Genomic DNA, 26,655 nt, shown 5'->3' on the forward strand with positions numbered 1-26,655 from the left:
GGGCTTTTTCTTGCCTTTCACCTTATAAACTTGTTAATGTTCCTAAAATAATCGATCTGGTCTATTGTTCGGTAAGAAGCCACCCCCAAAAGGTAGTGGCAAAGAAACAGCAGCCATTGTGTTATGCTCTCAGAGTCTGTAGATCCAGCATCAGAACGGAGACAGCGGGGTAGCCGGTCTCTGTTCCTTGATGTTTAAGGCTTCAGCTGGGAGGGCTCCAGAGCTAGTGGCAACGCGCAGGCCGGACTGGAATCCTCCCAGGGCGTCTTCGCTCACACGTTGGACAGGTGATGCCAGCTGCTGGCTGGGACCCCAGCCGGGATTGTCAGCTGGGCACCTAAATGCGGCCTTTCCGTGCGGCCTGGGTTTCCTCACAGCCCGGTGGCTGGGCTCCAAGAGGAAGAGTCCCAAGAGACCAGGCAGAAGCTGTCTGCTAGTGTAGTCCAGCTTTAAAAGCCATGTAGTGTCGCTTCCACCATTGTCACAGGCCCGCCTGGATTCAAGCGGAGGGAGGCATGTGGGGTAGAGGGTTGTAGTGGCCATCTTTGGAAAATAAAACCCGTCACACATGCTAAGCACTGGGTGCATGCAAATGGTAGTTTTAAAATGTGAGGGCTGAGTAGGGAAGAGTTGTGAAATAGGTGGCTGGAGGTGTTGAGGGAGGGTGAGATGTGATCAACAATAGATTGTAGGAGAAAAGATTCTGTGTTGGGGAGGGGAGGGACTTGAGTATGTAGAGTTACTTAAAGGCGCCACTATCAGGTTGGAAAATTTTAAAATATGCGTACAAAAAATAAATAAATAAAATAAAAATGTGCATACACACCAAGGCCCGAATGAGGAGAGCAGGAACAGAAAGGGAGGAGAAGGGATGGAGAGGCATCCGTGTGTAGAGTTGTTTGGGTCTGGTGCCCGGTGTGTTGGAAGAGCCTGGGCGATGTTCGGGTCGGGGACATTGGTGAGTGCAGGGACACTGGCAGAAATAGGAGGGTTGGAGCAGGAGCTGCTGGAGGCGGGGTGTTGGGGGGCGGGGGGTTCAGTTCCATTGTAGACGAGCTGCCTCCCGTTCCAGGGGTTGGAGTTCATGGAGGTCAGCTGAGAGGTTCAGACAGAGGGCAGCTAGTGAGGCGTATCCCCAGAACGGCGGTTGCTGAACCCCGGGGGAGTGGCGATTGAGGCAGAAACTGGGGAGGGGTACAGGCCTTGGGGCCTGTCTGAGCTGGGAATCTGAAAGGGCCTGCACTGGGCCCCCCCTCCCCCTCCAGCGCTCTCCCTCCTCCCTGCCCACAGTCACCATCACCACGCAACTATTTATTTTGATAGAACTTTAAAACTTTAACAAAGGTGCAAGAAGAGTATCGGGGACTCCCACAGACCCACACTTTTTTACATCTTGCCTTACTGGCTTTATCATCTTCTCTGTACGTATCTATTTTTACATATGGATAGACGGTCATGCACTGAATGGCATTTCGGTTAACGATGGGCCCCATATGCGAATGCGGGGGGGTATACCATATGGCCTGGGTGTGTAGTAGGCTACACCATCTACGTTTGCGCAGGTGCACAAGATAATGTTTGCACAATGACAGCATCACCTACTGACACATTTCTCAGCGCACATCCCCATCATGAAGTGGCAGGTGACTATATTCTTTTGTGACCCATTGGAGATTAAGCTGGAGATACTGTGAAACTTTACTCATAAGTACTTCAGTGTGTGTGTGTCCTAAGGACAAGGACCAGGGTGTGATGATTCCAGTCAAGAAGACTCAGGTGGACACAGTATGGTCTTCTTCGTATCCAAATTCAAATTCCATCCATCGTCTCAGTGACGTACTTTATGGCCATTTCCCCCCCAGTACGAGGTCTAACCATTGAGCATGCATATTGCTGTCCTGTCTCCTTAGTCTCATGGAAGCTGGGAGAGATGTCTGTCTTTGCAGTTTTTGAAGAGGACAGTCCAGGTGCTTTCTGGCATGCCCTCTGTTTGAGTTAATCTGGCATTTCCTCGTGATTAGGTTTGGGTGATGGGTTTTAGCTGGAGTTCTGTGTGACTGGTGTTATATCCTTCTCCGTATAGCATATCAAAAGGCACGTGCTGCTTACCCGATGTTTGTGACGATAACTTGGTGAAGGTGGTGTCTCTCAGACTTCCTCCTTGGGAACCTTACCTGGGGCTGTTCTCACTCAGGGCCCTGAAAGCTGGAGTCAACACTTGCCCTTTTCCCACTGGTTGCCACCTTCCCCTGATGGCAAGTTTCCTCCAGGATCACCAGCAAGTGCGAGGAGTGTGTCAGGGGGCTCTGCTGGCCAGGGAACTGGAATTTAGAATTTCTTAAAGTCACTGTTGTAATGAAGGAACATTTGAGGACAGTGTTTTGAGACCATGTATACATCCTGTGCCTCATCAAGCTTTCACCTGCTAGTTGCAGCATGCACCGGTGGGGTCCCTCAGCCTGGCCTGAACCCTCTCGCAATCCAGGACCCCTCAGGGATGTCGGAGAGCTGGTTTTGGCCCCATCCCTGCAGGCCCGATCCAGACAGGAGGGACCCCGATCCAGACAGGAAGGAGCCCGATCCAGACAGGAGGGAGCCCCATCCCCAAAGGCCCGATCCAGACAGGAGGGAGCCTAATCCTGTGCGTTGAGCGTCTGTCCCCTGGTGGTCAGTGCTCATCATAGTGACCACTTCACAGGTCGTTCGGTTGCTGAGGCTTTTATATATATACATATAGGCTGAGGGAGGGCGGAGGAGAGCCGTGTGAGGGCTTCGATCGAGATGGCAGTCTGCAGGCTGATGTTTTTTTTCCTTGGTGATACTCAGGGCGTTCTGGGACAGAGGCAGGCCCTCTGGGGGAGATATCTGGGTGACCTCAGATAGGGTTAGGGTTAGGGTTAGGGTTTTTTTAAAAAAATTTTTTAAATTGGCATTCTACTATAAAGAAGAGCTTTCCTCTCTGGAGGGATGAATCTTACAACCTCAATTCTGCATCTTTCTATTAGCTTTTCACTTGCTGGACTGGGCCCCGTGGACTTGCCCCCTCCCCCCTGCCGTGAGCTTTGGTGGACATCAACTTCCTGGGCTTGGGGTGGGGCATGGATCTTCCTCTAAGCCAGTGGTTCTCAACCTTCCTAATGCTGCGACCCTTTAATACAGTTCCTCATGTTGTGGTGACCGCCAACCATAAAATTATTTTTGTTGCTACTTCATAACTGTAATGTTGCTACTGTTATAAATCGTAATGTAAATATCTGATATGCAGGATGTATTTTCATTGTTACAAATTAAACATAATTAAACCATAGTGATCACAAAAATAATATATAATTATATATGTGTTTTCCGAGGGTCTTAGGCGACCCCTGTGAAAGGGTCGTTCGGCCCCCGAAGGGGTCGCGACCCACAGGTTGAGAACCGCTGCTCTAAGCAGTAACAGGCTTGTCATCCACAGGACTGGCTCATCAGGGGGCAAAACACTGCCAGGTCAGGTCGTCAGTGTTTCCCTCGGGCCTGACACTGGGCTTAAGGAAGCACAGTGATGGGTCAAGGAAAGAACTGTGGGTCCCTTCCCACTGAGAAGCTCTGGCTGACCCGTTGTCCTGGCTAAGTGTGTTCATCTAGTCAGATATGTCACGCATGTTTCACACTTACAGCACATTGTCGCCTGGTGTGCTCAGTTAGCCTTCTTTCTGACAAAAAAATAAAACCAACATGGTCCTGGCGTCACCTGGGGCATTGGGAGCTACAGGCCTTTCTGTGTGTCCTTAACAAATGCTTAGTGTCAGGGCAGCCTTGTCAGTGTGATGGGTCTGAGGCTCCAAAACGTCTAAGCAGCATTCAGAATTCCGTGCCAGGAGCCCTTAAAGATCTGCCTTCTCTCTTCACGGGTGCAGCTGGCGGGGAAAGGAGACGGGGGACCAAGAGCCGAGGTTCAGGGTATATCGGGGGCAGAGAGTTTGCCAGAAAAGCAGGGTTCAGGTGTGCATCTGAGTGGTGGGAAGCAGAATACGCTGTTCCAATGTTATGACTCATCTTTTCCCCTTTCTTCCTCTCTCTCTCTGCAGACAGGCTCCGAGCTCAGCCCAGTTGATGGACCTGCTCCAGGTCAGATGGACTCAGGGCCAGTGTACCATGGGGACTCCAGGCAGCTAAGCGCCTCAGGGGCGCCGGTCAATGGTGCTAGAGAACCCGCTGGACCCAGCCTGCTGGGGGCTGGAGGTCCTTGGCGAGTAGACCAGAAGCCCGACTGGGACGCTACGCCAGGCCCAGCTCACACCGCTCGCCTGGAAGATGCCCACGACCTGGTGGCCTTTTCGGCTGTGGCCGAAGCCGTGTCCTCTTACGGGGCCCTTAGCACCCGGCTCTATGAAACCTTCAACCGTGAGATGAATCGCGAGGCTGGGAGCAACAGCAGGGGACCCCGGTCAGGGCCCGAGAGCTGCTCTGCTGGCAGCGAAGACCTCGACACGCTGCAGACCGCCCTGGCCCTCGCGCGGCATGGCATGAAACCACCCAACTGCAACTGCGATGGCCCGGAATGCCCTGACTACCTCGAGTGGCTGGAGGGGAAGATCAAGTCTGTGGTCGTGGAGGGAGGGGATGACCGGCCCAGGCTCCCAGGGACTCTGCCCCCCAGTGAGGCCAGCCTCCCAGCACCCAGCACCAGGCCACTCCTCGGCTCTGAGGTCCCCCAGATACCTCCCCCGGAGGGCCTGCCTCTGTCCCAGAACGCCCTGAGTATCGCCAAGGAAAAAAACATCAGCCTGCAGACCGCCATCGCCATCGAAGCCCTCACACAGCTCTCCTCCGCCCTCCCTCAGCCTTCTCACTCCGCCTCCCAGGCCTCTTGCCCGCTTCCTGAAGCCTTGTCCCCTCCTGCCGCCCCTTTCAGATCTCCCCAGTCCTACCTCCGGGCCCCCTCCTGGCCTGCGGTCCCCCCCGAAGAGCCCCCACCCTTTGTTCCTGAGAGCCCTGCCTTCCCCCCAGCAACTCCTAGAACAGAGTTTCCCGAAGCCTGGGGCACCGACACCCCACCAGCAACTCCCCGGAGCTCTTGGCCCATGCCTCGCCCAAGCCCCGACCCCATGGCTGAGCTGGAGCAGCTGTTGGGCAGTGCCAGTGATTATATCCAGTCAGTATTCAAACGGCCCGAGGCCCTGCCCACCAAGCCCAAAGTCAAGGTTGAGGCTCCCTCCTCCTCGCCAGCCCCATCCCCCGTTCTCCAAAGGGAGGCCCCCACACCATCCCCGGAGCTGAGCGCCCACCAGAAGGCCCAGGCCGCCCTGCAGCAGCACCTCCACCATAAGCGCAGCCTCTTCCTGGACCAGGCCCAGAATGCCTCCTTCCCGGCTTCCTCGGAGCCTCCTGCTCCCGGCTGGTGGGCACCGTCCAGCTCACCTGTCCCTCGGCCTCCGGACAGACCACCCAAAGAGAAGAAGAAGAAGCCCCTGACACCCGCTGGAGGTGCCCTGGGAACGGAGAAAGCCACTCCCGGGAGTAAGCCCAGTGTCCGGAAGCCCATTCAGATCAAGAAGTCCAGGCCCCGGGAAGCGCAGCCTCTCTTCCCGCCTCTGCGGCAGATTGTCCTGGAAGGGCTGAGGCCCCCGGCCACCGAGGATGCGCAGGCACATCCACCTGCCCCCGCCCCTGCCTTGCAGGGCTCTGCTGTCCCCCTGCCCCCAGAACCTTCTCTTGCGCTATTTGCACCTAGTCCCTCCGGGGACAGCCTGCTGCCCCCTACTCAGGAAATGAGGTCCCCCAGCCCCATGGCAACCCTGCAGACAGGCTCTGCTGGCCCTCTTCCCCCCGCCGATGACAAGCTGGAAGAGCTCATCCGGCAGTTTGAAGCTGAATTTGGGGATAGCTTTGGGCTTCCTGGCCCCCCGAATGTGCCCATTCAGGACCCTGAGAACCAGCCAATGTGTCTCCCAGCCCCCGAGAGCCCTTTGGCTACCCGCTCCCCCAAGCAAATCAAGATCGAGTCTTCAGGAGCTGTGACGGTGCTCTCAACCACCTGCTTCCATTCAGAGGATGGAGGCCAGGAGGCCACACCCACCAAGGCCGAGAACCCACTCACACCCACCCTCAGTGGTTTCCTGGAGTCGCCGCTGAAGTACCTGGACACACCTACCAAGAGTCTGCTGGACACACCTGCCAAGAGAGCACAGGCCGAGTTCCCCACCTGCGACTGTGTCGGTAATTTCTCCTGGGGGTCTGGCGGGCAGAGGGTTGCTTCCCAGGCATGGGCTCCTGGGGCTCTGTCTTTCATCTGGCAAACACTTCCTGTGTGCCAGCCACCCCGCTGGGGGCTGGGGACGCAGAAGTGAGCTCACAGGCCAGTGGAGAAGGCATCGAAGGAGACGAATGCTGATGCTTTGTGGTTCACGCAGGCATGTCCCCATCCGTAGAGATAGGCACAGATGGTTTGTCACACAGATTGATGTCAAGGCACCGTGGAGGCCTTCCTGTGGGAGGTGGTGCTGGTTCTGGAGCCTGAGCTTGGTGCCTGTGAGGGGGTGGGGCTTATTTGGACCGTTTTTTTTTGCTCTGGGAGGAGCAAAAAGGGAAGGGCGTGTGTGGGATAAACAAAAGGCCGCTTGAGAGGCAGGCAGGGGCCAGATCTCGCAGGGCCCAGTGAGCCAAGGCTGGGCCTTGGGCTTGATTGCATAGGTACTAGTGAGCTTCTGAGGGCTTTAAAGCAAGTGATGACCTTCTGCTTCTACAACACTCTTCCGGCCTGGGCTGGAGAGGAAGGATTGGTGCGGGGACCTGTAAGGAAGGTGTCTTGAGCCAGGCAAGAAATCACAAGAGTCTGGACTGAAAGAGTGAATGGGTTGGAGGGCCTCTGAGGAGGAGGGGATGTGGGGATGAGGACAACCCAGGTCTCCACCAGGGTGGTGGTTCCTGAGAACACAGGTTTGGAGGCGAGGCAATGAGTTCTGTTTGGATGAGCTGAGTTTGAAGGGGCTGAGAAACTGGAAGCTGGGCTAGGGGTTGGGATGTAGTTAGCGTCCAGGTGGTGGCTGACGCTGTGGTGTGTGTGAGAGCACTGAGGGGTTGGTTGGTGTCTTGCCTTCCAGAGTAAGAGCAGTCCGGGCCTGTGAGGACCGCGCCCATGGACTTCCGCTGTCTGGGGCAGGTGGGGGCGGTCAGCGGAGGCGGGCGCTGGGGTCACTGATACACTGGCTCCAGGTCCGCTTCAGACTCCAGTTCTCTGGTATTTGTGGAGCGTTCCCTAGAAGATACGTGTGTGTCGGATGTTGACCAGAAACCACGTTGATGCCGGTGAGGAGGAGCTGGGCTGTCCTGCCCGTCCAGCTTCCCCAGACTCCTGGGGTGCCGGCAGAAGCATCGGTGACGAGGACCCGCTTGGGGAGCAAGGGAGAGTGGGCCCAGGGCTTCTGTCCGGGAGTGAACAGATGGGCCGGGCCCTCCGGACGCTGACAGACGCGCCCGGGATTGTGGTTCCCACCGAGGCTAAGCCTGGGCCTCACTGATGAGGATGCGACTTTGAGGGCCTCTTGTTTGCCAGCGTTTGGGAGAGGCTTGTTCTGGTCACGGGAGCTGGGCTCCCCTGGCCCTTGTCGTGTGTGTACGTACCCGTCCCCGCTGCCGGGGTCTCGGTGTTCCTCCCCCTCCAGGCCAGGAAGTATCCTTACCCGGCACGTAGGACACAGCTGATCCTTCATAGGTATTTTAATTGTCGGGTTCAGTTATGTGGGCATTGTGTTTGATCAAACTAGCTTTTTTAAAATATGAGCTCTAATTCCATCCCTGCTTCCGGGGCTGTCGTGAGGAGTCAATGAGTTAGTATGTGTGAAGCGCCGAGGACCATGCCTGGCGCCTGGCACGCACTCTGAAAGCGTTAGCTGTCGTCGTCGAGCCTGTGGAATGCGATAAGGCAAGAGGCGGAAGTAAAAGCCTACGTATTCTAAAGAAATTGTGCACGATGCATCAATCCGTATTGATTAGCTCTGTGCTAGCTGCTGATAGGAATAAAAATTAAGAGAAATAGTTCACCGCTGAAGGACTTGGGGTTTGTTTGAAGAAACAACACAATATTCAGTCGCCCGTTCAGCAGGTGTCCGCCAGGGACCTGTGCTGTCCTGTGGCAGCGGCTGAACCGTGAGAGTCTCTGAAGCACCAGGCGGGCTATCATTATGGAGGGTGATGTTTCATTTAACAAATTCTCGTTCAGGGTCTTGAAAAATGCAGTGAACACAGATCGGGAGAGACAAGAAGGGGGCCCCAGGGTGAGGAATGTATGAGCACAGTCTTAGGGCAGCAAGGAGCAAGCTATGGGATGTGAGACCAATGGCACCGGGCGGACCTGACCCCTCAGCGTTCTCCTGCCTTCCTTGCACCAGATGCCCCCATCCCACCCCCATCCCGCGGCAGCTTTGAAGCTCGTGAGCAGAAGTGCAGGCTGTCAGCACCAGAGAAACCCCGGCGCTGGCAGCACTGACAGCTGCTGCCTTGACAGATGAGAAGGACAGGGGCATTGGGAAGAGATAAAGGGGGCGGAGATTCGAACCACCAATCATTTATTGCTGCAGGCGTGTCTAATGCTAAACAGAATTAGAACCAAATCTACCAGTTGTGTTGTCAAATGTTAAATTATGGGAAAACATTCAGTGAAAACAGCAGGCACAAATAGTATATACATGATCATCTCACCTAAGTTAAAAAAAAAATAGAGAATAATAATAATAATAATGAAACCTTGCTGTGTACCAGGCACGGTGCCAAGTACCTAACAGTCACCATCTCATTCAGTGCTCATAACATATATGTGAGATGGGGACTGTTCATACTGTAGTCCCATCTTAATGAAGAGAGTAAGGTTAGGTGGGGTAATTTACCCAGGCCATAGGCTAGCAATGCTGGAAGTGAGATTTGAACCCAGGCAGTTGGCCTCTTACCCCGTGTCATACAGGGACCGAGATGGTTTAGTTGAGAAATGAGTCCTAACTCAAACAGTGGCATTAGGAATGAAGGGGGCCAGAGAAGAAGGGACTCACTTGGAGACGGTTTCTGGAGGTGCTGAGGGAAAGCCACCCTATTTTCCAGAAATGTCAGGACCCCACATCTGGACAGGGCCTTCCGTCAGCCGGTGTTGGCAGAACTGTCTCTGTGAACTCGGGCTGAGGACAGGGGTTAGGAATAAAGCTGCTCACGCTGGGATTCATGTCAGGTGGGAACCATCTTCTGTTTCACAAACTCACCCCTCAGCAGGGACAGGTAGAGGGGTGCAGACTGCATGTCCGTGTAAGAAAGGATTCCCATTGACGTGACAGTGAAATTTGGAGATGCCATGAAGTGCTCACAATAAGTGGTCAATAAGTACTATAGAAACAACTTTATAAAAGCATAAGAGCCCTAGCCAGTTTGGCTCAGTGGTTAGAGTGTCGGCCTTTGGACTGAAGGGTTCCGGGTTCAGTTCCGAGCACATGCCCAGGTTGCAGGCTCGATCCTCAGTAGGGGGCAGTCAGGAGACAGCCAATCAATGATTCTCTCTCATCATTGATGTTTCTATTTCTCCCTCTCCCTTCCTCTCTGAAATCAATAAAAATATATCTTAAAAAACATTAAAAAAATAAAAGCATAAAGAGGATTTATAGCATAGCAAAAGAGTGTAGTGTTCAAGGTATATGGTGATTTTTGCAGTTTTGGCCAATATGGACATCACCAGGTAACCAAAAACCCAAACACCAAGAGCATTGTTTCAGCCTTGTGTGAAGACCAGAGGTTTCTGAAGGTATGGATGGGATTCATATGGACTTGTTCTCTGAATCTGGAAATGCTAGAATTAAAGGCACTCTTTAAAGCTTTAAAGAAATAAAAATAAAAGTCGTGAGAGACCATGCCTCACCACAGAAGGTAGTGTGATACCTTCAGGTTTGAGAAAACGTAGCACATGTTGGCGTTCTCCAGTGAGTTACTTACCCTGAGGCACACTGAGATCCTGCTGACCGCCCTGACCCATCCTGTAAGCACTGTCACAGGCAGGACAGCGAGCTGTGGAGAACTTATCAGCACAGGACCGTTGGCCGGGCCCTTTTGTAGTTTATCTGTTCTCAGAAGTGGGGAGATTCACAAGGAGAGGAGAGCCAGTTTAGGACAGGGGGCGAGTCCAGAGGACATTGTAGTGGGAAAAGCATCCTTTGAGATCATCTGCTTATCCTCTTATAGATAAGGAAACAGGTCTGTTAAACTTTTAAGTCTTGTCCTGATCTCTCTGAGGCACAGCCCACAGGCAGCTGTAAACAGATTAGGAGACAGAGATATTAGGGGTTGCCTGCATAGAAATGCTGTATTTTTATCCAGTTGGTCATCCTGCCCCCAAAAAAGTAGCCAAAGACCAATATAAGAAAAATAATCTCATTTGCCTGGAATGTGGAGAAGGTTTGGCTGAGGGAGGGATCTTGTCCTGCAAAGGTGGCCGACAGCAGGACCCACGGGGTTACTTTGGTATGGCCCACAGTTCTGAATGGGGGACACAGACTCCTCTGTTTACAACCCTGTAAAATCTACTTCCTGTAGTTTTTATGAGAATGTAACCCTCCCTCCCCTCTAGCGTTTAGTTTGAGATAAAGAGGAACTTCATCGTTTAAAAAAAAAAAATTTTTTTTAAGGACAATAGGCTATTTGGACACGAGTATAAAGGTGGGGAATCTGACTCTGGGTGGGAGGGTATCAGAAAGAACTTCCTGGAGGAGGTGATGTCTAATCTGAGCTTTGAAGGATAAGTAGAAGTGTGATAGATTAAGAGGGAGAAGGTAGAGTGTTCCAGGCAAAGGGACATGAAGATGTGGAGATGAGAAAACATGGGGAAATGCAAGTCGTTCTGGTGTGACCGGTGTGTTAGATGAAAGATTGGGAGTGGCAGGAGTTTCGGGGTAGGAAGCAGGGATGGTACCAAAGGCAGAGAAACCAGTTTGCAAGCTCAGGCGAAGTGTAGGCAAGAAATAATATGTGCCTGCACCAATCAGAGCATCGAGGAGGAGGGAGTGGAGGAGGGAGGGTGGTAAGAGAAGGAATAAGAAAAAGAACGAAGTGGTTTGGTGACCAGTTGGATTTGGGAGGAAGGAGGAAGAGGCAGTCACAGGTGACTTCTGAGGTTCTAGGTTGGCTGACTGGGGGGGGGGGGGGGGGGGGGGTGGTGCCATTCACCGAGATTTGAAATACGGAAGGGAAGCGAGTTTGGACCTGCAGCCGTTGAGGTGTCTGGAGGTGTGTACCTGGTTGGATCTGTGAATTGGTGGTTCTTCAGCAAACTGATGGGAGTTGACATTTCAATTAGGGACAGTTCACCAGGATGAATATGTAGATGGAGAAGAGACCTGGGAATGCAGGATACTGACATTTCGGGGAGAGAAGGAAATGGGGTGTTGGGGAAGAGATGTGGAAAGAAATTGAGGAGAGGAGAGGTTAAAGAACCAACATACAGTGGGAGGTTGAGAGGGCTAGCAGCACCCGTATTGGAGAAGGGTCAGGATTTAATGCTGGATTCTCCTTTATCTTACATTATTTATTATATGTGCACTAGTCTTTGAAATTAAATCCCAGCTTCCTTAAAAATAGGGACTGCCCTGGCCCGGTTGGCTCAGTTGGTTAGAGCGTCGTGCCGCACCCCAACAGGTTGTGGGTTCGATTTCCGGTCAGGGCACGTACCTAGGTTGTGGATTCCATCCCTGGTTGGGGTCCCCCTTCCTCTCTTTTCAGAAAATAATGAGAACATATCCATGGGTGAGAATTAAAATTTAAAAAACAGGAACGGAATATTGTGTTTCTAAAGCATCTAGACTGGTGCTGAGCCTATGGATAAGCTCTCCACATACTATTTTTTGGTTAACCGGCCCACCTTATTCTACCTCCCTATTTAAACTCCACAAAGACACCAGATCAGTTTAGGCATGATCCCCTTACCTTTCAGCATGTGCCCATTGTTATAAAGGTATTTCCGTCTACTACCTGCAGACCTAGCGTGCGACCCAGGGACGTACCGGCAGCTGACCTGAGAGTTTAGAGACCTGATTTTTAAAAAGCAGTTCATCTGGCACACCTGGTCCCGGGGAGGCCCAACCCTCTGCCTTCCCTCGTGTGGATGTGTGACTGCCAGGAGGTGTCACGCTAGCAGCCATCCACTGCCGTGGAAGTAGAACCTCATTCGTTACAGAAGCTTAAGCTGTTTGGCTTTAAGGCCTCTAGCGTTCCATCAGGAAACTGAGGCATTCTATAGGCTTGTGTGGACAAAGAAAACCTTTGTGTGATCTTGACACCTGAGTATTGTACGTCAGCTGTCGACTGCCTCTCCGTGTCAGTGTCATCAAGAGAAGAAATTCCTCAGTCGATATCTGTACCTGGCGCGAGGGTCCCCCTGGGAACGTGTGGGTGCCCCAGTCTCTGTGCAGAGAGAGGGAACGGTGGAAGGTTTGTTCAGACATTAAGGGTCCCTTTTCCTGCTGGGCAGGAAGGAGGAGTTTCTCCTGCTCAGTATCTCTAGCTAATAAAGAAGAGGATGCGTTTCATTCTCTCCCACCCGAGTGCAGAGGGGGAACGGAGCGTATTTTCCCCGTTAACGAGTATAAAATTAAGGGCACAGGGCAAAGTGCACATCACCAGTTGGTCAAAGATTGGATTTTTCTTTCCCCAGCTCCACCCCAGAGCTTTCTCCTGTGTGTTTTAGAAAAGGCTTCACTCCTGCCCTTACTGATCACAGTGAGCCATGAAACAGATTTTTCGTGAAGAAGGGTTGAGCTGTTTTCTTGCTCTGTCACTTTACCTCTGTGGAGAAGGAAGAAATACTATATGGGGACTAAAAGGGAAAAGGGTGACCTAACAGCAAGATAGCAAATGTCCCTGAAACCGGGCAGGGAAAACAAAACAAAAGAAAAGAAAAAATAGAGGAGACATTTCATCAACTGAAATTTGGAAATAGCCCCAATGGTAACACATGAATTTCAAGGCTGTCTGCCAGGATCAGGTCAATCTGAATGGAAATAAAGGATGACATGGGGTATACAACTCCCAGGATTGAGAAGCACAATAGTGGAGGCTCAAAGGGGCCCCGCTCGGAGAGACCACCCATATAGAATCCATGCTCTTTGGAAAGTCAGGCTTGCAGACAGGCCCCCTTTTTCTCTGCTCAGCTTGGTGCCGTTGCGGGATGCGAGGCTGGGAGGTATGCAGCGATGGGTCCACGGGGGCCCTTGGGCACTATGGTCTGGAATGTGGGTTCTGTCTTCGGTTTAGCATGGAGTCATCAGTAGGAAGGGATATGACCAGATTTCTGTTTGGGCGAGTGTAAGTGGTGGTGCTGGGGAGGATGAGGGAGGAGGAGTGAGACCAGTTAGGAGTCCTCGGGTTGCCTTGTAAACTGCTCAAAGGGAGAGAGTGCCTGGTTTTGTTTGATAGTTGGGGCTCTGTCTGCCCTTCGTGTTTTCATGGCCTTTCCCAGAGAAACCTGACCACTCCGTTTCCAGGTTGGCTTGGTTTTGGATTTTCATACCTTTTTTTTTTTCTTCTAGCTATTGGGATGGGGTTGCCAAGATTTGGTTTTGCACCTTCTTGAAAATCTCCTTTCTCTGTTCTTAACTGTAAGTTTTTAGTTTTTCTGATTTGGGACGCAAGGCAGTCACCAAAAAAGCTACATTATCATGTTCTAGCTCCAGTGTAAGACCCTGCATTCAATCCATTACGTTGACTTTTCTCCAGACAATGGAACCTGGAATAGAGCCCAGAAGTTCTGGCATGTTCTCATGTTCTATTTTCTGCATGCCGTGTCATATCCTGGTGCCTATACAGAGCTCTCAGACCCTGCCTCCAACACTGACATTCTTATACTCTCTTTCCCTGTCCCTCCTCCATCGTCTTCTCTACTCCCCGCCCCTCTTCACGGGCATCCCCCATAAGCCTCTCTGTCTCGTGGTTCAAAATAGTGAATATTTGTAGCAAGTCATTTTTAATCCTTCAGTTGAAAATATTCATTCGTGAAATATTTAAGCACTGATTTGTTGAACTGTACGAGGTAGCTTACGTCACATCTCATCTGATACTCAACAATTCTATAATGTAGAGATTATTTCAACTGCTTTGAGGCTTATAAGGGTTGTAGTCACTTGACTACAGTCACACAATTTGTTTGACAGAGTCTGGAAACAGTACCTATTGAGTTCATATAAGGCACCAAATACTGCACTTAGACCTGTGAAAGGCATGAGGGTTAGAGAGACTGGGAAGGTAACTCGTCACTGTTGCCCAGGTCTCGGCCTGCAAAATCCATGCTCATTCTGCTGTTCCGTGTTAACAATCAAAGTGTCCCGTGACATGTGCTTTGATGTTTTTATTCTATGCAAGAGGCTCTGGGAATCAGGGAAAAGAAGCCTGAGAGGTCCAATAGGGTTTCACAGAAAAGGAGGCATTTATACTGGGTCCTAAGAGATGAGTTTTCCAAAGAGAGAAGTATAGGAAGGCACTGTTGTCCATGACACACAGGTATGTTGCCTGGTTGTGCGGAAGGAGCTTGGTGGCCGTTGTGGGATGCGAGGCTGGGAGGTATGCAGCAATAGCTCCACGGGGGCCCTTGGGGACTATGATCTGGAATGTGGGTTCTGTCTTCTGTTTAGCATGGAGTCATCGGTAGGAAGGGATATGACCAGATTTCTGTTTGGGCGAGTGTAAGTGGTGGTGTTGGAGGATGAGGTAGGAGGAGGAGTGAGACCAATTAGGAGACCCATGACAATAGTTCAGGCCAGAGCCTGACCTAGGACATTAGGGGGAGATGGAGAGCCTCCATCAGCAGAAGCCCTAACTATTAGGCAACTCCCATCAGTTCACTGGGCTGCACATACCATTGCCAAACTTGCTCTTACACTTGTTGTTAGGGTGGGTAATGGCATATACACCTTTATGCTTGCATTTGTGTACATATATACTGATACGTGTGTGATTGTGTGCACTAACTAGGCTGTTATACATACTACTAGAGACCCAGTGCACAAATTCGTGCACAGGTGGTGTCCAGCCAGCCCCGCCCCAATCAGTGGATCAGGGCCAGGCCTGTCCGGAGAAGGAGACGGTGGGAGGTTGGCCGGCCAGCCCCACCCCCGATTGGTGTGGGGGGGGGGGGCCGATCGGCAGTGGAGTTGGCTGGGGGAGGGGCTGCAGGCCATTTGGGGTGGTGGGAGCTGATCAGGGATGGGGCCGGCTGTGGCCTTGATCAGGGGTGGGAAAGGCTGATCAGGGGCAGGGCCAGCGGGGGGGGGGGGGGGGCGGGGGGGGCACGGGAGGTTGTCCGCTGGCCTCACCCCTGATCGGCTGCAGTGGGCGTCGTCATAGCAACAGGTCCTTTGTTTCGGAGTTCCAGTTGCTGGCTTTTTATATGTATATAGATACTGAAACTTGTTTGTTTTCCCACTTAAACTACCTAGAGGTCATGTTTTTATCTGGAGCTGCCCGATTCCCTTTGGATAGCTGCTTAGAATTTTATTATATGGATGCGCCATAATGCATTTATAACACATAATGTAATTACTGTATGATGGACATTTAGATTTCCGGTATTATGCCATTACAAATGATGCAGTGAGTATTCTTGTATGTGTATATTTTGTACATGTGAAAATAGAGCCAAGTTCCTATAAATGAATTCTTAGAAGAATTTGACATTCTCTGAAATTGCTGAGTTAAATGGATTGGGCAGTTGTACTTCAGTATATTGCTAAATTACTGTCCTGCTGCCCGTTTTCCTAAACCCTCACCAGCACAAGGAGTTACCAGACTTTGATGGTAAAACTGGTCCCTGTACATAGGCTTGAGCCACTTTCATTTCCCTTTCAGAGAACCATTGTTATCCCTTTTGTTTTTGTTTTTCATTTTCCGTTTGTGTGATTGGCCTTATTTCACTGTAGGAGTTCTTGATTTATTAAGGAACTTTGCCTTTTATCTGGTGTAAGGTTAAGATATTTCTTCCCAGCGTGGTATTTGTCTTCTGGCTTGACTTTTGGCAGTAATTACTGTAAAATTTTCTTTAGTTAAATCTATCAGGGTTTTTTTGTATATGTACATGGCTTCTAAATTTCATGTTATATGTAGAGAAGAGCTTACCGCTTCTGTGATTATTTTTAAAACTCTTGCATTCTTTTTCTTCCAGAATTTGTATAGTTTAATTTTTTTAATTAAAAGTTTTCCACCATTTGTAATGTATTTGGGATAAGGTACTAAATATGGATAACCCCCCCCCCCCCATTGTCCCAACACCATGCATTTAAAAATCCTCACCCTGTTGACTTGAAATGCCATAAATTATCATGTGTGGGTCTTATCTACCCAGCTCGATGAGAAACTTTTTCAGGGCCCATTTGGTTTTTATCCTGTCTTGTTTCCCCCATAATGTTCTGTACAGAATAGGTATGACATTATTTTCTTTACATTTTAAAAATTGTGAATTCCGTACACCGTGTAGGAAAGAACGCGAGACATTCATGTACTGTGTAGTGAACATTTATAAAATGAACACCTTGTGTAACCACCACTCAGACCAAGAAGTAGGCCATTTCCAGCTTCCCAGGCGCCCCCTGGAGGCTCTTCCCATCACAGTCCTCTCCCACCTGCCGAGGTAGCCACTCTCTTGACTTGGGACAGTGATTTTCCTTGTTTTTCTTGGTCTTGAGATTGAACCACATGAAAGTGCCTTTTTTTTTTTTTTTTTAGGTAAAAAATTGTTGACTATCTGCAACTTTATATGTCAACCTGGTCATTTTACCACCGATGGATCTGTTAACAGGATAGTGTAGCTGAGCCTGGTTTTGAGTATTATTTCAGCGTAACCTTCCTGCATCTGCCCTGTGCTGTGCTTTCACTCGCTGTGGTAGAGTGCTCAGCCACCGTGCTGCGAGCTGTCAGTTCTCGTTGCTGGGTGAGGCCCTTAGCTGACTCTGCGACTTCTCGTTTATCCGTCCCACTGTTGCTGGACGAGGGGCCACTTCCAGTTTTGACTCCTGCAAGTAGTGTTGCTGTGAAAACCCTCGTACGAGCTTTAACGCACGTGGCCAAGCTTTCCTCTGGGACCTGGTCAGCAGGTTTGGGCCCCCTGCGTCATTTTTGTTTGTTTGTTTTTGGTTTTTTTTAAACTTTTTATTTTGACATAATTTTACATTTCTAGAAGAGTTACAAAGTTGGTACAGAGAGTTCCTGTCTCTCTCTCCTTTACCCAGCTTCCCCTGATATAAATGTCTCACATAATTATGGCACCTTTTTAAAACTCAATTTTTAAAACTCACTTAGTGTCTCTTTTCTGTTCTAGGACCCAGTGCAGGACAGCACATTGCATTTAGTCGCCATGTCTCCTTAGACATGAAACAAACTTCCCAGCTGTAGTACAGTATTTGTATAAAGTTCTTTTTGTTTTTAGGCTTAAAGCATCTAGTCAAAATACTGCTTTCCAGAGTTACTGTTACGTCATCTTTTGGGTCTTGTTTCTCTCACTTAGATAAGTTTATTTAAAATTCATCCATGTTGTTGTGTGAATCAATAGTTTCTTCATTAAAAAAAAAAAGTTAGTGAACTTTACATTACATGAAATTAATCATTTTCAGGTAAACAATTCAGTGGTATTTAGTTCATTCGCAATATTGTACAACCACCACCTGTCTAGTTCCAAAATATTTTCATCACCTCAGAATAAAAACCCATTAAATGAAGCAGTTACTTTCCGTTTCTCCCTCTTCCCAGCCTCTGGCAACCACCAAAATGCTTCCTGTTTCTATGCATTTACCTATTCACATGAATGGAATCATACAATATGTGATCTTTCGTGTCTGGCTAGCATAATGTTTTTGAGGTTCATCCATATTGAATCAGTACTTTTCCTTTCTTTTTAAAATTGTGGTAGAATATACATAACATAAAATTTGCCATTTTTCCACCATTTTTAAGTGTACAGTTTAGTGGCATTAATTACATTCACAATATTGTGCAGCCATCACCACTATTTGATTCCAAAGCCTTTTTATACAAAAATATATTTTTATTGATTTCAGAGAGGAAAGGAGAGGGAGAGGGAGATAGAAACATCAATGATGAGAATCATTGATCAGCTGGCTACCTCCTGCACGCCCCCTACTGGGATCAAGCCTGCAACGTGGGCATGTGCCCTTGGCTAGAATCGAACCCGGGACCCTTCAGTCTGCAGGCCGACACTCTATCCACTGAGCCAAACTGGTTAGGGCTTCAATGCCTGTTCATCACCCTAAACAGAAACCCCACTCCCATTAAGTAATAATTGCTCTTTCCCCACTCCTCCCAGCCCCTGGTAACCTCTAAGTTTTATCTCAATGAATTTGCCTATTCTACATATTTCATATAAGTGGAATCATGCAGTATTTTCCCTTTTGTGTCTCTGGCTTATTTCACTTGGCATTATGTTTTCAAGGTTCATCTATGTTGTAGCAAGCGCCACACTTTATTCCTTTTTAGGGGAGAACTAGAGGCCCAATGCACGAAATTTGTGCAAGAGTAGGCCTTTCTTCCCCTGGCTCCCGGCACCAGCTTCCCTCCAGCACCTGGGACCCAGGCTTCCCTCACAGAGGGAGGCCCTGCCCACCCGCCGCAGCCCGCCAGTCGGTGGCCTGGGCCTCCCTCTGTGGGGCGATCATGGGGCGATGACTGGGCCTCCAGCCAATTGCATCGCACCCTTGGCTGGCCTGGCGCCAGTGACTTTCATAGCGTGGCCCCAGATGGTCATCCGGGTGGTCGTTCCGCTGTTAGGCCATTCGGTTGATTTGCACATTATGCTTTTATTGCATAGGGTAATAGTGTATGGCTAGGCTACATTGGTTCGTCTGTTGATGTTCACTTGTGCTATTTTCGCCTTTGGCTCTTGTGAATAATGCTGCTATGAACATGGGCGTACAGGTACTGTTGGGTCCTTGGTTCCAGTCCATATGGGTAAATACCTGGAGTGGAATGGTTGGCTGACCCCTGGTCTAGAATATGTACGATGATAAACTAAATTCCAACATGGTTATATTTTTAAATTTTTGCCAATTTGGCCTATATGTGATGGTATTTCCTTGTTATTTTAATTTGTATTTCCTGGTTTCTAATGGGGTTGAACACATTGTCACATGTTTATAAGCCAAGTTAATTCCCTGTTTTATAATGTGCCCTTTAATTTTCCTATTGGTGGTTTGCCTTAACAAATGAATGTTGATGAATTGGTGTCTCCAATTAATGTTTCCTCTGTGTTTCTGCAGAACAAATAGTGGAGAAAGATGAAGGTCCGTATTACACTCACCTGGGATCTGGCCCCACGGTAGCCTCCATCCGGGAACTCATGGAGGAGCGGTGAGTGATGCGCAGATGTCCAAGGAGAAATGGGCAAGTTGTTAATAGAATGTGGATTTTTAAGCACCTCTCATTTTCATGCCTTGGATATCAAGGAATATTGATATTCAGACTGAGGAAGGTTGAATATGGGGTTCTCACCCCAACTTTTTAAAAATATATATTTTTATTGATTTTAGAGAGGAAGGGAGAGGGAGAGAGAGATAGAAACATCAATGATGAAAGAGAATCATTGATCGGCTGCCTCCTGCACCTCCCCTACTGGGGATCGAGCCCACAACCCAGGCATGTGCCCTTGACTGGAATCGAACCCCGGATCCTTCAGTCCGCAGGCGGATGCTCTATCCACTGAGCCAAACCAGTTAGGGCTCTCATCCCTATTACTTCTGGGTTTCTTTCTTTCTATAGGTCTGCCCTCCATCGATTCCCCCTCTCCCCTTTTCCTCTCTCTCTTTCTTGAAATAGTTTATTGAAGAAATGTGGTTGAATGGCTGTATGTCTTATAGAGTTTCCCACTGTCTGGATTTTGCTGCTAGCTTTCCGTGGTATCGTTTAACATGGTCTTCTGCCCTATGTGCTATAAATTGTTAGTTAGAGCTAAAGACTTGATCAGAAACAGATTGTATTTTCTTTCTTTTTTGAAAAACTACTTTATAGGTAGTATTTTGCACCTCAGCTAGGAGGTATGTACTGTCACATCTTTGGCCAGTGGTTGCCTCCTGAGTCCTTTCGACATGATCCTAGGTGTCTTGAATAGCTTTCTTGATTTCTCATATGACATATGTTTTGGGCTCACATTGTGTGTGTATCCAAGAAACCCTGCTTCCTTTTATTGTGGGATAAAAAGATTTAGAAAACAGACTCTGGGTGCTGGGCACGCTCATTGCCCCTGGGGTTCTCGCTGTTTCTGGAACATTTCAGTAGAAAGAGCGAAGATGTGTGTTTAGGTTTTTCATTTTTGTCATTGTTTAGTGATTAAATACATCATGAATTTATATTGACACTTCCAATTCAAACTCAAGCCTGTAGGGTTTTTACTCAGTAACTCTCTTTTGTTTTTGTTTTTTGAGCTGTGTGTATGGATAGAGACTTTAAAATCTGGGTAGGTGTCCACGGCAGATGTTAAATGTTCTGAGTTCTAGTATATGGAGAGGTGAAATAGCTCAGGGATTGAGAGCATCTGGCCACTGGAGCTGGACTGGCCCTGCCTCTTACTGCCGAGTCACTCAAATTCTCTGGGACCCATTTTCCTTATCTGCAGAATGGAGATGCTGACAAGTACACACGCTGTGGAGAGTTGTGAGGGTAAACTGGATCAATTGTAGGTAAAACACTTAGTGTTTATTAGTAAGTTCTGCATAGAGTGTCTCCCTCATACACATGTACTGACTGCATTTTTTAATAACAAGCATTAGTATTTCAATTAGTAAAGGCAGAGATTATGTAGACAAACATGTTTATTCATATATATGTGGGGTGGGGGAGCGGGGGGCGGAGGCTGAGTGGTTCGCAAGTTTCCACAAATTTGGGAACCCAATTTTGTCTGATCAGGGAAGCCAGACGAATCCTGTCATTAATATAGCAGGGAACTTGATTTTGAACTAACTCAGAGCATTCCTGAATGAGTAAAAGGTAAGATGGATGGAGGACTGTCATCTGCTGTCATCACTCTTACTTATCCTGTACCATCTGGAAACATTTAATTCAGAGTAGCCCATCAGAGCCCTCGCTGGTTTGGTTCAGTGGATAGAGCATCGGCCTGTGGTCTGAAGGGGCCTGGGGTTCCATTCCAGTCAGGGGCATATGCCCAGGTTGCAGGCTGGATCCCCAGTAGGGGGCGTGCAGGAGGCAGCCGATCAATGATTCTCTCTTATCATTGATGTTTCTATCTCTCTCTCCCTCTCCCTTCCTCTCTGAAATAAATAAAAATATATTTTAAAAAAAGACAAAGTAGCCCATCAGAAAAGCAGGTGACTAGAGACCCAGTCTCTAACTTCAAGCCTGATTGAAAGGGCACCTCTGAGTCCACGAGAATGAAACAGATTTAAAACAGGGTGTGTGTTGTACACGCATGCCTGCATGTGTCCACACGCATGTGTGTTGCAGTTTGAAGGTTGGGAGGGGCAGCATCTTGGCTATTGACTTTTGTAAGGAATCCTCACAGCAGATTGAGGGCTGTTGGGGAGTCAAATGTACAAGTTTGGCTCTGGCTTATGTGGCTCAGTTGGTGGGGCATCGTCCCATGTACCAAGAGGTTGCTGGTTCAATTCCCGGTCAGGGCACATGCCCACGGTGCAGGCTCCATCCCCAGTGGGAGGCCCTGCAGGAGGCAGTGATCAATGTTTCACTCGCACATTGATGTTTCTCTCTCTCTCTCTCCCTCTCCCTTCCTCTCTCTCAGAAACTTTTTCTAAAAATCTTTAACAACAGCAGCAAAATGTACACGTTTGATCTGGGACAATTTTGGGGTGTGTGTTTCTTGGTTGCAAATGTATGAGATTTATAGATAGCTGTCTAAATAACTCTCAGTTATAAAAGACTGTGTTTTTGAAACAAGGATTAAGAGATAGTGATAAAGTTGAGGTTTTCCCCTTTTCTCCCCCCCCCCCCCACCCCCCACCCCCTGCTTTAAAAATAACAGCCAAGCATAGATTCTTCAGAAGCTGATTCAAGGGAGGGATTCCTCTCAAGACCAGGAATACTTGTGGTTTTCCTCAGCAACTGGTTTATTTTTATCCTGGGGACCTTGTAAATCATGCAACAGATTGCGTGTGCGTCTTTACGTTGGCTGCTTGTAAGCCAGAGCCAAGTTTGTGTGCCCTGCTGCACCCCCAGTAGGAGGGATCTTTGGCCCATGGGGGCCTGTTCAGGGTCACTCCTGAGTCCTGTAGACAGCACCCTAAGGAGACCTCATTAGCTTCCTGGATTTCTCATGTGATGAAATGTCCCAGGCTCATCGCAAAAATACACACGAGACCCCACTGTTTGCATCCTGTGTACAAACATCGTGTCTGTGTCTCCCACCTTTCCTCTGACTCCATCCCTGTTATTTTTCTCACGTAAACATCTCTCTTAAGTTCCCTTTGGGACAAGGAGGGGAGTGAGCGATTGATGAGAATAACCAGGCGGGGGGTCCAGTTGGTACATGGTTCAGGCTGTCTCTCTCCCTAGCCCTCCCCCTCTCTCTGCAGGGCCGCTCTACTGCCAGGAGTTAGCCAAAGGCAGGAAGGGAAGCAAACTGAAATCAAAGAGACATTGGTGCTTTTAGCTTACCTGGTAAACATTTGGAGAAAGGAGGGAGAGTCAAAAGGGAACCCTAAAATATGATCCCAGTTTATTACGCATCCCATACCTCCTGGCTCCCCAGCTCCTCATGGTCGCTGATGACTGGAATCAGTCCTTCAGACCCGTATCTGGAGCAGCGTGCTGCACCGAGCCACGTGGCCTCTGGCTGGACGGGGATCCTCCACAGCCTAGGGGGTCACTAAACGTTCATTCTAGGAATGAAGAACCAGCCCTATTCCTCGCACTCGCAGTGCTGGGGAGGGAGCAGGTCTCATTACTGTGTGACAGAGGGAACCCTGAGGAAGGACCGCTTTAGACCAGTGGTTCTCACCCTTAAGTGTGCTTCCGTCTCCTGCAGGGCTTGTGAAAGCACCGATCGGGGGGCCCCAGCCCCGGGTCTCGAACTTCACGGTCTGGGGTGGGGCCCGGGGACCTGCATTCCTCCCAGGGTTGCAGGTGGTGCTGGTCCTGGCACCAGCCTTGAAGAGCCACTGGCTGGGATGATCAGGTTACCCCGGGGAATAAGGTTTCCGTTCAGCCTCGTCCTGCAGACTTAGTTTAGGGTCTGGGAATTCATCTGTATTTCTAAAAGGGCCTCTTCATGATAGGCCAGAGAGTCAGACATTTAAATTAAAAAAAAAAAGAATTACGTCTGGAATCAGTTGGTTGTCTTTAAACACTGAGACAGTTCTGGTTTTCCTAAGAACGTCTAACTGACCATTCAGTGCTCAGCCCTCCTGTCTGCTCTGGAATCGTAGGTCCACGGCAGGAAGTGCCCTCGCGAGGGTGGGATGGTGGGGAAGCCTGCGCCAGTGTCCTCAGCTCACCCTCTCGTGGGGAACCCGATATCCTTCCTGTCCGACTGACCGACCGACCGGTGGGAGCAGTGTGGTCACTTCCGGCCGCTCTGCCCACAGCGCCCAGCACACACCGAGCGCCCAGCCTCTGCCCTCACGGGCCGCTTCCTGATAAATCTTGTTGGATTCAACGTTTTCCGGGACCCAAACAAAAGCAGCTCTCTCTGGTCTTGTCCTCTTGAGCCAGGCTACGCTGTGCACGCCCCAGCATGCTGTCTGCAAGCACGTGCTGTACGGGACTCACAGGGCCTTAGCGTTTTAATGTGGGAATTATCAGAAACACTTCTCGCTTCTTCACGGAGACCTTGCGCGGAGTAGAGAACTCAAAGAAACCTTAGATCAGGTTTTGAAACTGCTCGTTCTCTTTTCCAATTACAAAAATAAAACATGTCTATAAAAGGCCTTTTTTAAAAAAAGTTTAGAGTGAATAAAGCTCTCTAGCTATTCGCCTTCCCGGAAGAAACTTAAAAGAAATGTTTACCTTTCAATTTTTTCCGAGCATTTACAAAGATATGCATACGGATATAAAGACATTGTGAACCCAATGGGATCAATCACGCTATCCCCACAGTTTGCAACTGCTTCCCCTCCCCCTTAATTTCTTCCACGCTGTACATGTCATTCTGTCGAGTCCTTTTACATGGCTACATGGTTTTCCATTGCGTGGAAATGTATTTTCTTGAGCCAGGCCTATGCTGGACACTTAAGTTGTTTCTGGTTGTTTTTTATTGTTGTTGTTGATGCAACAATGAATATCTTGTGCCTCAATCTTGGTGCATTTGCACAATTACTTCTGAGGTAGAGATGTCTAGATGTGGAGTAAGTGAGATAGACTATATGTGTAATTGTATTTGTGTGTTAACAGTGTGTATTACTGCCATAGCCATGATAACATTCCCTTCTATGAAATCGTATGTTAAAATAATATGCTGTGACCAAATTGGATTCACTCTAGCAATCCAACGGCAGTTTGATGTAGGAAGTCTGTTAAAATAGCATCCCAGGCTAATTGACCGAAGGAGAAAAACCATTCCATCATCTCTCCCCTCGGGTGCTAGGAATGTATTTGATGAAAGGAATCAATTCTTTCTTGAGACACTTTTAAAAATGTGATTACGTTTGTTGGGGGTGACCTTGGTTAATATAGGTAATCAATTCTTGATTAAAAATCCTTAGAACAGAAGACCCTTTCAAAGTCAGGAGGTCCTTGTGTCTATCCCAGAGGCAGTGGGCTTCATGCTCAGCGATGAGTGGTTGGGAGCATTTCCGGAAAAGTCGGGAAATAAGCAAAGATGCCTGCTGGCACTCGGAAGCTGCCCGCAGAGGCGAGGGACTGAAATAGAGGCATGAAGCGTGGAAAGCAGGAGGTGGCAAACGACCACTGTTTGCAGGTGATATGATCCTGTACCTGAAACTAAAAAGCTACTAAAAGTAAGACAATTCAGGAAGATGGCTGCTTACATTATTAAGAATAATTAATGTTGCCCTGGCTGGTTTGGCTCAATGGATGGAGCGTCGGCCTGCGGACTGAAGGGTCCTGGGTTCGATTCCGACCAAGGGCACATGCCTGGGTTGCGGGCTTGGTCCCCAATGGGGGGCGTGCAGGAGGCAGCCGATCAATGATTCTCACTTACCATTGATGTTTCTATCTCTTTCTCCCTCTCCTTTCCTCTCTAAAATCAATAAAAAATATATTTTTTTTAAAAGAATAATTAATGTTTATTGGACTCGTCCCTGGTGCCAGGAACTTGAAAGCACTTTAAGTAACGCACTCCGCGTGGATTACCTCACGTGCCCGATTCCCGAGCCCATGAGGAAGAAGTCACTTCATCTCCATTGTACAGATGAGGAAACTGAGGCCTGGAGAAGTTCTGTCATTTGGGCCACAGTCCTTGTAGCAGGAACGTAGCTGGGCTGCCACTCAAGCCCAGTCTGTCTGACCTGCAAGACTGCGCTTTAAGCAGCATTGCCCCCAGGAAGTTGTGTGGCCCCGAGCAGGTCAGCTCAGCTCCGGGGCCCTGGTTGCATCCCCTCTGAAGGTGCTTTGGTTAACCAGACGGCCTCAGCATCCACGCGTGTGTGCCCGTGTGCGGGGCCAGCAGAAGCGTGTGGGGAGCCAGGCGTGTTTACTGTCCGGGGGCATCTCAGAGCCAGTGTGTCCTTTTCGCTTCTCCTGCCTCCATGGTCCACATCATGTTCAACTTTAAGCCAGGGGATGTTGAAGGAGCACAATAAGGGTTTCCCCGTGTATTTCCTTCGTTTGTTGAATTTATAAATAGCTCTCGGGGTGACTCGGCTCACAGGGCTGGACACAAAAGCCTGCGCTTGGCCTTTGGCTTGACCACCTTCCTGGAGGCTCGGAGGCCATCATCGGGGGCGTCCTGCTGGCCTTCTCCCCGGCCAGAGCTGGGCATGACGGACCAGCAGCCCTGGGAGCCTGGCGGTGGCCACTCTGTCCCCAGAGGCTCTTAACACAGAGTCAGCATTTACACTTTCTCTCTCTCCTCCGTGGCCCCTGCAGTCAGTAGGCACCCACGGAGCTCGCCTGCTCTCCTTTGGCCCCTCTGAGCTCCGGTGCTTCTGCCTCCCTCTGCAGGTATGGAGAGAAGGGGAAAGCCATCCGGATCGAGAAGGTCATCTACACGGGGAAGGAGGGGAAGAGCTCCCGCGGCTGCCCCATCGCCAAGTGGGTGAGTGTGGTGACCCCGCCGCCGTGGCCGCGCCTCACTCTCCAGGGCTGGGTGTGGGGGGGAGGCCGACACGGCCACTGGCCAGGACCTCGGAGCTGGCACCGGGCGCTCGGCCAGGGTCCCTTCTTCCAGCCTCAGCTGTTTGTCCTCTTTCTGTTCACATGCCGGCCTGGCACCCTGGGCTGCCTCGGGACCGCTTTAGCCATGGTACTCGGCTCATCCCATCCCCATGGTCAGGGCCGTAGAGAGAAGAAAAGGGGGAGCTGGAGATGGCGTCTTCCCCAAGTCTGGGCCCGCTGTGGCCGACTCTGACTCCCCTGCCCCCTCTGTGTGCCCGGAGCCCCTGGTGTTCCTGTCCCATCTGGAACAGGCTGGCGAGCCAGGGGCAGGGGCGTTTCTACCTTTGGCTGTTGCAAGTGAAGCTGCTGGGAACAGGGGCGGCCAGTACCTGTCCGCGTCCCTGCCCTGGGTTC

General features: G+C 49.7%; 1 protein-coding gene across 4 annotated transcripts in view; it reads left to right on the plus strand.

Moving 5' to 3' along the window:
• The window catches only part of TET3 (tet methylcytosine dioxygenase 3), a 93,502-nt gene that overhangs the window by 47,191 nt on the left and 19,656 nt on the right, over positions 1–26,655 (plus strand). For all 4 annotated transcript variants that reach the window (XM_070429499.1, XM_070429498.1, XM_070429501.1 and 1 more), the window contains 3 exons: positions 4,068–6,198; positions 19,260–19,350; positions 26,089–26,182. In XM_070429499.1, coding sequence (XP_070285600.1) covers positions 4,068–6,198; positions 19,260–19,350; positions 26,089–26,182 — 2,316 coding nt within the window. The remainder of the gene's footprint in view (positions 1–4,067; positions 6,199–19,259; positions 19,351–26,088; positions 26,183–26,655) is intronic.

Source organism: Myotis yumanensis, unplaced genomic scaffold (genome assembly GCF_028538775.1).
Source record: "Myotis yumanensis isolate MYYU_CA2020_CCGP unplaced genomic scaffold, mMyoYum1.0.hap1 SCAF_11, whole genome shotgun sequence".
Classification (NCBI taxonomy): domain Eukaryota; kingdom Metazoa; phylum Chordata; class Mammalia; order Chiroptera; family Vespertilionidae; genus Myotis; species Myotis yumanensis.